Source organism: Opisthorchis viverrini (genome assembly GCF_000715545.1).
Source record: "Opisthorchis viverrini unplaced genomic scaffold opera_v5_497, whole genome shotgun sequence".
Classification (NCBI taxonomy): Eukaryota; Metazoa; Platyhelminthes; class Trematoda; order Opisthorchiida; family Opisthorchiidae; genus Opisthorchis; species Opisthorchis viverrini.
The window spans coordinates 8421-22452 of NW_008752160.1; the positions used below are offsets into that span (position 1 = coordinate 8421).

The 14032-nt window shown below is 44.9% G+C and overlaps 2 protein-coding genes across 2 annotated transcripts in view; one reads left to right on the forward strand and one right to left on the reverse strand.

Annotated features, from left to right (window-relative positions):
- Positions 1–129: 129 nt before the first annotated feature.
- On the forward strand, positions 130–8624 carry T265_11443 (hypothetical protein; the record flags this gene model as incomplete). The annotated part of the gene is made up of 5 exons (XM_009178099.1): positions 130–225; positions 830–940; positions 1391–1537; positions 3222–3368; positions 8460–8624. 5 exons carry the CDS (start codon positions 130–132, stop codon positions 8622–8624), a joined length of 666 nt encoding a protein of 221 aa, XP_009176363.1.
- Positions 8625–9265: 641 nt separating this feature from the next.
- T265_11444 (hypothetical protein) overlaps positions 9266–14032 on the reverse strand; it is a gene marked incomplete at both ends in the record, with an annotated part of 43688 nt that continues 38921 nt past the window's right edge. The window contains one exon of the mRNA XM_009178100.1: positions 9266–9485. Within this exon, the coding sequence (XP_009176364.1) occupies positions 9441–9485 (45 nt within the window). The remainder of the gene's footprint in view (positions 9486–14032) is intronic.

Sequence of the window (14032 nt, forward strand, 5' to 3'; positions counted from 1 at the left end):
CTCAATCGGTTTCTGTTGTGCAAAATGAAATTTACACGTATTACACTTTCTCCATAGACATGCACCCGTGGAATTCAGACTGTGCTTCCATCCGTGACGTCCAAGTAATCGATTTTTCGAAGAAGCAAAATGCCATCACCTTTGATACACGAATATTTAGCTACCCTTATTCCCAGTCATCCACAAGACTCGGAATACGACGCATTTGTTACCCTTCCACCATCAGTTTGTTCTTGGGGCGGGCTGTCTTCTTGAATTCAAAGGAAACTAGCCGCCTAGTTGATCTCACTCCCACGCCTGCAGAACTCATAAACTCACATTTCCAGCGGTCGTATTTATCACCGGTCTAACCATAACTTGAATAGTGTTTTGTACCGAAACATGAAACCGATTTTACATCGGTCATAGTTGACTCCTCCAATCCATACTGTGAAAAAACATCGTGATGCATTTGTTCACTGTTTCTACTGCCGAGTCTCGTTTCTTTTTTGTAGAACTCTCTGTTTTGGTTTTGGGGTTTTTAGTCCTGAGCTATCCATGACCGTTTTTTGTAGTCTCAGTCCGTTTTTCTCATCTAATGGCTGTGAAAGCCCTAACATATCAAATTTTCAACCGTCCTTTTTGTGTCACGGAATGTTCGAAGTTATTAATCCGCATGTACTCGCAGATGAATGTATTAGATACCTCAATTCGAATAGTTGTAGTTACTATATGTGTGTTTTCCACACAAGCATCATATCGCAATCCACCTACCCGTTTGAACCCACCCTACTCCCTTTCTTTCATTCTGATTGGCTGTGTACGTTTCTATACTGCTTTTACTTTTCAGTTCGAAGGATTAAAACGACTGTGTCAGGTATCCATCATTCCCACTAAGCATCATAATCCACCTACCCGTTTGAACCCACCCTACTCTCTTTCTTTCATTCTGATTGGCTGTGTACGTTTCTATACTGCTTTTACTTTACTTTTCGAAGGATTAAAACGACTGTGTCAGGTATCCATCATTCCCACTGAGTTGCGAGCCGTCACACAATTTCCATGTTCACCACCATTGTGCTTTGACAATATTCGTGCATATCACCGAAGCAAGCTGTGAATTCCGCTTGTCTGTTGGTCCATCTTCCTTGTCTTTGATTAGCGACTCTGGACGTTGCTCTCACAATATCCACCGTCACTTTTCTTTTTAAATGCCGTTTTGTATGATATAAGGAAGTGTGCATACTGGAAAAGACTATGCGAACAAACCTGAAACATATCCGAAACACTGGCAGTTGATCGTTTATCAGACGCTGGTATGGGTGTCGATTCGCCACTAAATGTCCCACCGTGCGTCGTCTAGCCGTATTACCGAGAAATTATCGCTGTCATCCTGAATGATCTCTTTCAGAGGATAATTGATTCGAGACGGTTCTTGAACGTAACCTCTAAGGGTGACATCCAGAGTGAAAAAGCTGGACTTGTTCACGTGGGGTACACAACTTACAAATGTCCTGCACCACCGAATGACTGTAATGGTTTTTACATCCGAGAGCGGGTGAGTGAGGACGGGATTTTAATAAGCAACTGCCCTTTTCTATGCACGTAATTCGATCGATGAGCTCTCGTAAACACGTGACATCTGGTTGCTGCTGTGCAACTTCGAAATAACCTTCAGACAGGTCGAGCCAGGGTAAGGAAATGTCGGACCCGGAAATCCACGGGGTTCCGATTGTATAATCTGTAAGCACTAGATGAGGGGATCTCGAAATGAATCAAAAATGCTCTAACCTAGGTACTACTTGCTCAGTCAATTGCAAATGTGGCACATACGTGAGCTTTTAACGGCAAATCAGTTGGCGTATTTTGGACAATTTTTATGATTGAATTCCGGAGAGCATACATGGCTGAAGCCAAATACGGCGAGGCATATACCTACTGTGTAGGTAGAACTAGACAACCATGAACACACTTCCGATGCTCTTTAGGTGGGATGCCGGTCAGTCTGGATAGCTACTGTACTTTTTGAATACAAGTCGGACCGGATTTGGCTTAGTCGAAGTCCGAGTGGTTTCAAGAATCCATCAAGAAATGTGCAGTCGCCGCTCGGTGCACCTTCGTAGAAGGTTTGAAGTCATGGTTTACCCAACTCACTCATATAAGCAAGTGAATATCTGTCAACCTAGTTTACGAGCTGCACACTTGTTTTTGTCCTTCGACTCAGTGAAAACGTCTCAGCCAGGAGAGGGAATGACTCTAAACTGCAAGTTCCCAACATAGACCGTTGGATTAACACTCGAGGTGGTTCATCTCGATCATCCTCGACCGCAAATGGAGACTATGTTCTGAGCATTTTTCTCATATCAGCCGGTGATTTTTTGTCAGTTATGGTATCGGGTAGCTAAATTGACTGCCTTCCATTAGAACGAAGTTTGTCTTTAAGATCGAACAAACAACTAACAGATTTCTGCATAGAACCAAAAATAAGGAACTATTGAAAGGTATCCATGGTTGAAATAACCACAACAATCAGACATCCAGCTTCCGCGGTTGTGGACGATAGCTAGGGTCTGTAAATGGCCCCCGTCGCGTGACAAAATTCCCCCGTTCAGCACACCCAGACAATTTATTGATAACTCAGTCACTCCTAGGTAGTTGGCCAATGAAAACAGTGCCGTCTAGGTCAGCGCCAAAGAAACGAGATAAAGCTGGCCGTATTCTCTATGTAGCCAGCATGGCAAAAGGTTTAGGATACAGAGAAGGAGATCGCTTTCGGCACGGTTAAACGGTGTGAATCAGGTTCACCAGTGCAGCTGAAGGTTTCCACCAGGTGGCGATTTGGCTCCCGCACAATGAAGTTTTGAACTGAGTTGCGAGCCGTCACACAATTTCCATGTTCACCACCATTGTGCTTTGACAATATTCGTGCATATCACCGAAGCAAGCTGTGAATTCCGCTTGTCTGTTGGTCCATCTTCCTTGTCTTTGATTAGCGACTCTGGACGTTGCTCTCACAATATCCACCGTCACTTTTCTTTTTAAATGCCGTTTTGTATGATATAAGGAAGTGTGCATACTGGAAAAGACTATGCGAACAAACCTGAAACATATCCGAAACACTGGCAGTTGATCGTTTATCAGACGCTGGTATGGGTGTCGATTCGCCACTAAATGTCCCACCGTGCGTCGTCTAGCCGTATTACCGAGAAATTATCGCTGTCATCCTGAATGATCTCTTTCAGAGGATAATTGATTCGAGACGGTTCTTGAACGTAACCTCTAAGGGTGACATCCAGAGTGAAAAAGCTGGACTTGTTCACGTGGGGTACACAACTTACAAATGTCCTGCACCACCGAATGACTGTAATGGTTTTTACATCCGAGAGCGGGTGAGTGAGGACGGGATTTTAATAAGCAACTGCCCTTTTCTATGCACGTAATTCGATCGATGAGCTCTCGTAAACACGTGACATCTGGTTGCTGCTGTGCAACTTCGAAATAACCTTCAGACAGGTCGAGCCAGGGTAAGGAAATGTCGGACCCGGAAATCCACGGGGTTCCGATTGTATAATCTGTAAGCACTAGATGAGGGGATCTCGAAATGAATCAAAAATGCTCTAACCTAGGTACTACTTGCTCAGTCAATTGCAAATGTGGCACATACGTGAGCTTTTAACGGCAAATCAGTTGGCGTATTTTGGACAATTTTTATGATTGAATTCCGGAGAGCATACATGGCTGAAGCCAAATACGGCGAGGCATATACCTACTGTGTAGGTAGAACTAGACAACCATGAACACACTTCCGATGCTCTTTAGGTGGGATGCCGGTCAGTCTGGATAGCTACTGTACTTTTTGAATACAAGTCGGACCGGATTTGGCTTAGTCGAAGTCCGAGTGGTTTCAAGAATCCATCAAGAAATGTGCAGTCGCCGCTCGGTGCACCTTCGTAGAAGGTTTGAAGTCATGGTTTACCCAACTCACTCATATAAGCAAGTGAATATCTGTCAACCTAGTTCACGCGCTGCACACTTGTTTTTGTCCTTCGACTCAGTGAAAACGTCTCAGCCAGGAGAGGGAATGACTCTAAACTGCAAGTTCCCAACATAGACCGTTGGATTAACACTCGAGGTGGTTCATCTCGATCATCCTCGACCGCAAATGGAGACTATGTTCTGAGCATTTTTCTCATATCAGCCGGTGATTTTTTGTCAGTTATGGTATCGGGTAGCTAAATTGACTGCCTTCCATTAGAACGAAGTTTGTCTTTAAGATCGAACAAACAACTAACAGATTTCTGCATAGAACCAAAAATAAGGAACTATTGAAAGGTATCCATGGTTGAAATAACCACAACAATCAGACATCCAGCTTCCGCGGTTGTGGACGATAGCTAGGGTCTGTAAATGGCCCCCGTCGCGTGACAAAATTCCCCCGTTCAGCACACCCAGACAATTTATTGATAACTCAGTCACTCCTAGGTAGTTGGCCAATGAAAACAGTGCCGTCTAGGTCAGCGCCAAAGAAACGAGATAAAGCTGGCCGTATTCTCTATGTAGCCAGCATGGCAAAAGGTTTAGGATACAGAGAAGGAGATCGCTTTCGGCACGGTTAAACGGTGTGAATCAGGTTCACCAGTGCAGCTGAAGGTTTCCACCAGGTGGCGATTTGGCTCCCGCACAATGAAGTTTTGAACTCGATGCAACGTGTGGTCATGAGAACTTGACACAGAAATTTGCGTTGTTTATGACTTTTGGGTGTGTGGTGTAAACCTATTCAGCTTTAAGAAAACGGTCCACTGTTTACATAAAGGAAACTACCCACAAGGTTGCTGAAAACTGTTTGACAGCCCACGACCGGTTTCGTCCTTCTTGGGGGTCATCAGGTAGGCGCAGTTCCCGAGTTTTCGTCAACCTTATTTTCTACTTGAACCCAAATTGGACTGTTTTCGAAAAGCACACTCATTCGCAAAATCATTTGAGTCTCTCGTGAAAACCAGATTGATTTGCAAATGAGTGAAATAATTAATTAATTAATTAATACACTCACTTGCAAATCAGATATCGCAGTATACTTTCATAAAGGAAACTACTCACTCATTTGGTCTACTATTTAGTTAAGGGCTTGTTACGTGAGGCTTTGACGTCGCGATGAATGAGTAACAATTCGTATCAATGACAATCATCCGCTAATAACAGCAATGGAGAGAAAAATGTTCGTGAACTGCTTGGTTCGCCTATACCAGCTACTTTTAAAACAGAGCGTGGAAACCAGGTAAATGCTGGAAAAGCAGCGCTTGAGCCAACCTCCCACAGATAGTCCTCACTTTACAAATAACCATTTTTAGGAATCCAGAAGAAACGCAATACCTTGGAATTTCCGTGAAAATAACTACCGTCCAAACCCACTTTGTGAAAAGTAAGCCCAACTGGTAATGATAATTGGTGTGGAGATTTAGTCATTCATGTTTACTGGTACTTGCTGAATAACAAACTAAATGCGCAACGCCGTCTAGGGCAGCACTGACTATCTGATCGCCATTATCTAACATCGGTCAGTATGATTAACATTGTGTCAAATTATCGTGACTCTCCCAGTAGAACGGTTAGGCACGGTTGCCTAGCCTTCAGTATTTTATGACTAACTGATCTCACAAGCAGCAGTAATCGTAACTTGTGCCATGTCTCATGCCGGCGAAGTCGTGTATATCAGCGTTGTGCGTAGGCAGTTGGTCACTGGTATCGAGGTGCGTTGCACGTTCGACCATAGTTTTGAAGGTCTACCTACCGCACTTTGAACGTACGTTGACGGCCGAACACGACTTTTCACGTCAGATAGCATGCACTTTTAAATCGTGGTTGTAGCGCCCGAAACGGTTCTAGTGTACGCTTTATGGAGTCTTTCCAGCCTGAGTCTCAAGTCAAATCCTTGCAGGACAATAAAACAAGCTAGCTACTTAGCGTCATAACCTAGTTGTCAGAACGCTTGGCTAGGTCCGCCACTGAGCTGAGCGGGTGGGCCTACGGTCGAAAAAATACATAGGAAAGAGAGCGTTTGAGGTGACAGATATTCAAGTATAACACCATAGAACCATCGAACTAGCCAACGGAATAGCTTGACAAAGATTTGGTGTAACCATGCTCAGCTGGTCTGAGGATAAGTGTGGCTTCCATACTACATAATCCTGGTAGCTGTATTTTGCTTCACAGCGCGTCGGTTTGGCGTCTCGTTACCGAGTTACCTGATGTGGAGAAGGGCTGTCAGGCAGAACGATGAAGAGGATTGGTAGCAGCATTTACTAGAAGCGCCTTTGTAGGCCCCAGTGACATCAATTTGAAGGTACATTTTGTTTAGCGCAGAAAAGTTACATTGAGCTTCCAGGGGGGGGGAAGTAAGTGTGAAGTACAGGATCAAACATTAGTTGCGACGCCCTTCCATATGTCCACGAATAATCGAAAACCACAACGTGGACCAGAAATCGTGGATTTAATGGGGGAATATTTCTGTTAACTTTACTGGACACAAGCTTAGGTATTAGGCAACGACTGGGCAATGGACAGTTAAATGAATCTCAAGGACCTGGATGAGAAAAGTGTTGGGAGCAGTCAGTGAATGGGGAGCTGTAATGGTGAGTAATACCCCGATTACCCAGGTCGAAGGGAGTTTGAATGAGGTAGCCCACCTTGAGCTTTTGACTCAAAAGGTTGACATACAAAGCTGTGGTAGGACGTGGGGTTTTATTCGAGGACTATACTTACAGCCTCTGACTCAGTCTGAGCAGTGAGATGGCGGCTGTTAGGGCTTTCTGAGGAGACCCTACCCGGATCCCATGAATTGATAATGACCCAACTGGCTACAGGAGGCTGTTCTAGCCCGAGGGCACAGGGAGCAAGGTATTACAATTTCGCTCCTAATGCGGTGGCGTAGTACCTTTTAAACAACGCTAGACTTTCCGGTTTCAGAAGTACTTCAACCGTACTGGATAAGGAACCGGCGGTCACGGTCAGCCTTTGGGCGATCGAAGTGTGCCGTTTTTGGGCCAATCTTTTCTAACGCCTCTTTCGTCGGAAGACAGCATCACTGCTTCCGTGAGTTTGCACATGTTGGTCACCTGGAGAAAATACCTTACTGCCTTCACACTAATATTTGATACACGATTTTACCTCGCATTATGATCTCTCGAAGTTCGGGTACTCACTGTTCTTCGGCGGGCTGCTCCCACTGGCCTTCATGGTGTGGTTGAACCTTAAGGAACTCAGTTTCAGCGAATACTGGACAGGATTACTACAACACTAAAGCCCGACCCCCACGACAAAGTGGCAGTTTAAGTCGGGTTTACATTGGTACCCCAGCTGTTGACGGCCTATGTGCATGCGAGTAGTATTGATTGTGGTGGAAGAAAATCAGAGTTCGTAGTAACGAGCAGGCAAGCATTACTTGAAGCTGTCGAATTACGCTACAGACCACGACCGATAACTACTCACGATTATCTTCTACCGGACAGGGACTACACCTGAGTGGAGTTAACAAAGCGATGAACGCATACCCCAGTGGATGAGTGGGTTTGATAGTGAACTAACATCAACCAGAGCTGAAGCCCCAAATGATGACATCCAAGTTGATTGCTGGCCCTCATCATGTTAATCAGCCCACACGTTGTTCATATGCAAAAGATTGCTTCAAACTTGCAGGTTAGTCCGCAAGCACTCTAATTTGTTCCGCAATACTGGAAACCAAACACCCGAATGGTGATCAACTGTGCGAAGCCTACCAAACGTAATGAGTAAGTGTTTTCAACGCGCTTCTCTCCTGAAAGACTGCCACGGATAACCTACTTTGCGTATTATCAGAAAGCTTACGATACGGTTTACACCTTGTGATTTGCGTTCGGGCTTCTGGTCCTACGGCCACTATACCCAGATACTCATGGCGCATACTATAAAAACTGCTCCAATCAGTTCAGGATACATGACATGGCTTAGGAAACGGAAAAAAAATTTGTGGGTACACGGCCGGCTATAACGTCAGCCATACCACACGTTACCTAGTCCTAGATTTTGCTCTTCGATTACTAAGCAGAATGTTTGAATGCCAAACAGGGTGGTGTTAGTCATTATCGGGCGCGAAAACCAACCACCCATTACAAGAGTGATCAGCTGCCCCGCAGTCTGTAAAGGTCTCAATAATCCTTTAGCGCAGTGAACTACACTGCAATCCGCACTCCATTCGGTTAAACAGCAGGGACTATATTTCAAAAAGCACCAATTCGGCTTCATTAGGCATTTAAAAATGAGCTCATTTGCGTCTTATATGGCGGAGGGGAATTGCACGCGTACCGTCAGCTACGGACTTAAGTTCGGTTTCTTCTCAGCATGAGCGGAGAAGGCAATTCGGTTGGATGACTACCGTTTCATATATAACCAAAACCATAGAATCCAGGGAACGCTGACAAGATATATTTCATTATTTAGCATTACAGAATACGTTCATATCGGACTTACATTGGGCCAGTACGCACCAATCCTATCAAAGAGTGGATCGCGTGGGATGTTTGTCCACCGAACTATTTTCGACCACAAAACAGCACGAAAGAGAAAATTCTGAGTTTCCAGGAATCCACCAAACGGTCCAGAAGCATTACTGAATTCAATGACGTAGCCATTTTCATCGTCCTGTGTCACTTATCTCGGGTAACACTCACGGGTGATGGAGTGCCACGCTGATTGCGTACCGAAGTACTTCTGAAAGCCCTTAGAGTTAGTTTGCATTACGATTCCCAGATGTCACTGAGTTCCTCGCTTACCGTCCACGCACACTTAACAACGCTTACATTGAGAGAACCGAGATACTACGACACGTTGTTTTATTCGACCAGCTAGCATTCAAACCAAGCAAAGTGCACCACAAATGGTGGACTGTGAATTGCGCAACGATTCCCATGATGTCTAGATCTCCCGCGTTCATATAGGACATAAACGTTTCATCGTCATCTTGGTTTATTTAACCCAGCAACCATATTTCCCAGTGTGAGCTGCATTTTGTATCATTACGTTGACTTACTGTTTTGCTAGGTACCAGTACGCAATTAGATAAGTTGCTTTCTTATTCAAGCCAATTAAAAGAACCAATTGTGGAGTCCTTCACAAGGCATTCCAGCCTACCTTTAGGGCTGTTGAGGGAACTGTAATAACATGCCTGTTGGCCTGTTTTGCGGTAACTCAACAGTAATTAACTAGTAACATGAGTGAACCCACCATGCAAAAGAGAGAAAGCCAACGGAGTACCTTTAAACTTCATTAGACCCAGCTTCAGAACAATATCCGACAACAGATTCGGTAAGTTTTTTCTTGCGTTCATGTATGGGCATAGAAACGGAATTCTGCGATTAGCACCTTATGTTTCACGCGCTCTTCGTGAAAGGAGTGGTCGGTCATCCACGCAGACAACTGGTTCTTGTGGCTCAACAGACCTCAGCTGTTCGCACGGGCATCGTTACTGTGAGAATCTATAAATGAGAGAGTGATTCAAAATGTGGTGACGCGGTTATCGGTGAACGCCAACTATAGACAAGTACGGTAAGTGCCGCGTCGAGTATGGAAAGAAAAGGCTTTTAAAAGCAAAACTGATGGAACAATTGAATTGGCCAATGATGAATAAAAGTCGCAGAATTCATATACTGTGGAAAAAGGTTGCAAATGCAAACGCGACTGTTCGGGATCACATCTAGCGCTGAAGACGCGCAATCTTTGCCAACAGTCCTAGCTATCGGGAATCATTCTCAAAGCCATTTTTATTAATGGACAACAAAACATGGATCCCCGTCAGTGGAACTCTGTTGAATTCGTTTTTCTGGAGGAAACTCACAATGGAAAAAAGATTCGGTTGATCAACTAGTGCATCGTATAGAACACAAAAGCGCGACTGCTGCAATCGGTCTGACTGACAGATACCTTAATTACCATTATAGACATTTTCCGATATCTTGATACACCGTAGTCAATAGTGAGTCCGTATTTACAAGCCCACAAGCACATTTCGCTGTGGACACAAGCCATGCGTTAGTGCTCAAAAGCGGTGATGCTGGCGGTGAAAAGATCAATTATAAATAAGGTGAAGCTGCAGTAGAACAGACGCTTCAAAGGGACAACATAAGGTGCAGCAGTACCGAGCACTTCCTTTTCCTGAGGACCATGGCTGGCCTAAAACTAAAGGATGAAGTAAGAAATTAATTTGTGAAACCATACACTCAGTAGGGTGACGGGGTCTGCAATGTCTACCTTAAAAATGGTCCTAATGTCAGGAAAAAGGGTGAAAAAGTCGTTTTGTTAGGCGACTTTCCCTGAAGTTCACGAGATCAGAGTTCCAAAAACACGACAAACCATCAGAGTGCACCTACCTGCACAGCAAGCACACAGCACGACACCGGATAAAAAAGGCTTCATCAAAGTGGGCAAACTGCTCGGAAGGGCTTCAAAGACATGAGCTTACACAACAGTCATGTGATTTTACTTAGGTTGAAAGAAGCTGAAGTTCGTCAACAGATAAAAAAGTCCTGGCGACAACGCAGCTGGCCGAGTGGGGAAGCCTGATGGGGGGAAGGGCATTTCATGAGCTGAATTTAGTGGAATGACAAACCCTGTGGAGAGGAAACCGGAGCATGTTTGAGTTTAACTGATAGTGAGGCAAGCACAATTGACGTTCTACTTTGAGCCTCACTAGAATCAATGAAAGCGGAAAAATACAACAAAAAAATTAAAGTAGTGCACAAAAGGTGCAAGAAGCAGATCAACATAAACCACACTGGGGCTATTCATGTCCGCTCACTTTGACAATAGTGAGCTGCGTGGCTATGTACGATAGTTTGCACCGCTGCAACCTAAAGGCAACGCATAGCGTAGGATGAGGGAAGGTGGGTGTGGAAAACAAGTAAAATGAATAAGCAGGTACCTGGAAGATCGTTTTAAGTGAAACATGAGTGAAACTGAGGAATACGAAAAAAGCTAGATTCAGCTGAGCCTTCCGATAACACCATAACTTGCAAGCAGGTGTTTATTTGCACATAAGAATCGTGGAGGCAATTCATATCACTTGGAATTTCAAACAAGTTTTCATTCTTTGGGCGGCTTGTTATGCATTTGTGGACAGCTGCTGATAGACTTCTTTGATGATATACCACTGGATGACTTTCTTTTTAGTGGCAGGGAAACCGGCACAAATCAAGGCATGATCCGAGTACGTACATCTGTTCCAAAGGCGGTAACACGTTGTAAAGCGATTGCCATCAATGGATAGCGCAACTTATCAGAGTGCTGGGTTGATTACCTTTGGGGGAGCGCCAGGCAGCACGGTGCTCACCGTTACGCTTGTGATTATCTCATCTGTTCAGGGAGCATTTACATCGAATCAGCTACCAGGGCGGTCTCCGTGTTTGCCGATTATTTCCACTGGGACGTTCGAATCATCAGATAGGATAATGACATCGGTACACCTGCCACCGGCAACAGTCCCTGATCTGTCATACTCAACAGAATACTCACACCGCTAAGACCACGGGGCGCCGTGTTCTTGGTCAGTCGACACTCGGAGAGAAAGACTTGAGAATGCTTGACTGTTCTGGAGTTCTGTAAGTATTTAGGAGACCTAGCAGTCTTTCAGGGGAAACGAATCTGAGTGAAGATAACGAATCAACCTAGCTGACAAACAGGTTTTCGAACAGAATCCTCGACGGTGGTGGGACGTTTAGATTTCATTTTTATGGGCAGAGGGTAATTGACTTTATGGTTGCAAAAGGACAGGTAGTAATGAGACGAGACTGGTGAAAAAGGAGCTAGCAGCTGTTTCTCCGGTGAATGGACAGAAGCTACTCATCTGGGTTCGGCTGGAGTAACCCACCTTGCGCCTTTAACCAGAAAGGCGGACCTAAAAGGCGTTGGGGGAAGGTAGGGTGTTCCGAAAGTATGCTCGTCATTTCTGATCCAAAAGTTTAATCTGCAGGTATAGGCTTTCTGGGAATACCACTCAAAGCCTCTGGCATGACAGGCTGATGCATTCGACTGTAATGGGTTTGTTCAACTCGAGGGTCCAGGGAGCAAGTGCTATTGTGCATATCAAGTGCTTTTGTGCAGTACCAGGCTCTTTGTTTCCGAAGGCATTTAGGCTATATTGAATAGGGTGCAGTTCATCAAGGTTAGCCATCGGACGATCGGAGTGTGTGACTTTCATGGCCAACCTTTTCTAACCCACCCCGCTTAGAGGGGCAGTAGCCACCGCTCCCATGGACATAGAAGTGCTGGCCGCGTGAAGGAAACGTTTCAGTACCTCTATACACATATCGCGAATGACAGTAGGTTTCATCTACAGACCGATTATTCTTTTCATCCACTTCAGCATGACTGAACCAGCCAGTGTTGTCCACCAACACTCGACCACACAGAAACTGTACGTTGAAGAGATGGCCTTCCCTAGGGAAACAATCGACCGTGTAGCGCACCGGACACGTCTACCAAAACAAGATAGCAAATAACATCTATCTATATCTAATACTGCTTTAGCGGTTCAAAGATCGATGCACCAACCAAATGTCGGTATCTGAAAAAAAGGGATTACGTGGAACAGAATCATACAATCAGGTGGAGAGATGGTGAGATGGCAACTACTGGTTGCGCTTGTTGACTTAACTTCATCCTATAAACACGTATATCTTTCAGTCTGCCAGCAGACAGCAGAATATGCCCAGTTTATTGGCAACGTTGACCTCATTTTCACCCATTGCTATTTCAGAAGTCCATTCAAGTCAGATTGTTAGTCTAACAGAGGAGACGACATATAAACACGTTTGCAGAGAGGACTTAAACTGATGACTCATCCTCTACCATACATATGCACACTGGTTTCGGCAACGACAACGCGAGGACGACGGCGACGACGTCAATCCTACTCACCCAGTGAACGGCACGTGGGGACACCGACGGCATACGTGTGGAAATTGTGCCCGCATATAAGCGTATGTATGTGTAGTCAAGAACAAATGGACATACAAACTGTGTGTTGGGAAGAGAGTTGGCAAACAACCTTACAGCAGATAAAATCACCTGAGACCTCTGGGCATTGAATGCAAAAGTAACAAGAGCAGCGGGTGCGCATACCTTGTCAATACATCAAGCAGTAAGTCAGGCGAACGGAAGAAGTGCGGCAGTGAGTCACCTGGAGAGAATAAGCTGAGTAGGCAAACAAGCACGCAAATACATACGTGTGCATGCAATCATAACGTAAGGTCGACCAAGACAGGAACGAGAGGCGAGTCCGTCAGTTATGGTCGTACACAGATGAGCCTACGGGAGTCGATCAACATGCCAGGCGTCGCTACGTTAGCAGAACACTTGAAAAGGAGACTTGCTCGACAAGTAAGGCCATGCAGCACGTAAGATCAGCTGATGATAGGATAGGAATACGGATGAAACTCCCAAGAAGCACTCGGTTTTCATGCGGTTAGTCGAACAAGCATTCGAAGAAAAACAAAAGGTATCTGATGCAGGAAACCAGTAACTGAAAAACGCTTGTACTGAATGTTTCTGGGACAGACAGACGGTCATTCTTACAGGATGAAGGGACAGTTTCATTCTGAAGCAGATGTCATGATCGTGACACACTCAGCGTATGCAACTGGGGGTTGTCTCCGAGTGCTCTATCAAAGTGCTTCACCAGAGGCCCAACTTTTCAATCAAAGGCGCAGCTGAATGTAATATCTAGCCAATTAATCCTAAAAAGTCAGTCATTGGCTCATAAATTTTCCGCTGTCAGCCGCTTCTGTTCAGTATTCTAAAGGCCTTCTCTCCGATCCGTGGCAAGATCTTGTTGCATTTGTCCAGTTCAGTATTCTCACGACAAACCATGCCCAACTCTATCTCAGTGATGATTGTAAACAGGAAGATGTAGCCTGATGCAACGGATGAGATACTAGTTAAGTATCTTGTGTTGCAGTAGTATTCACGAACCGTTTCGCTGGCCGCATTCGATATGCTGTCAACAGATTTAAAAAGCAATGAGAAACGA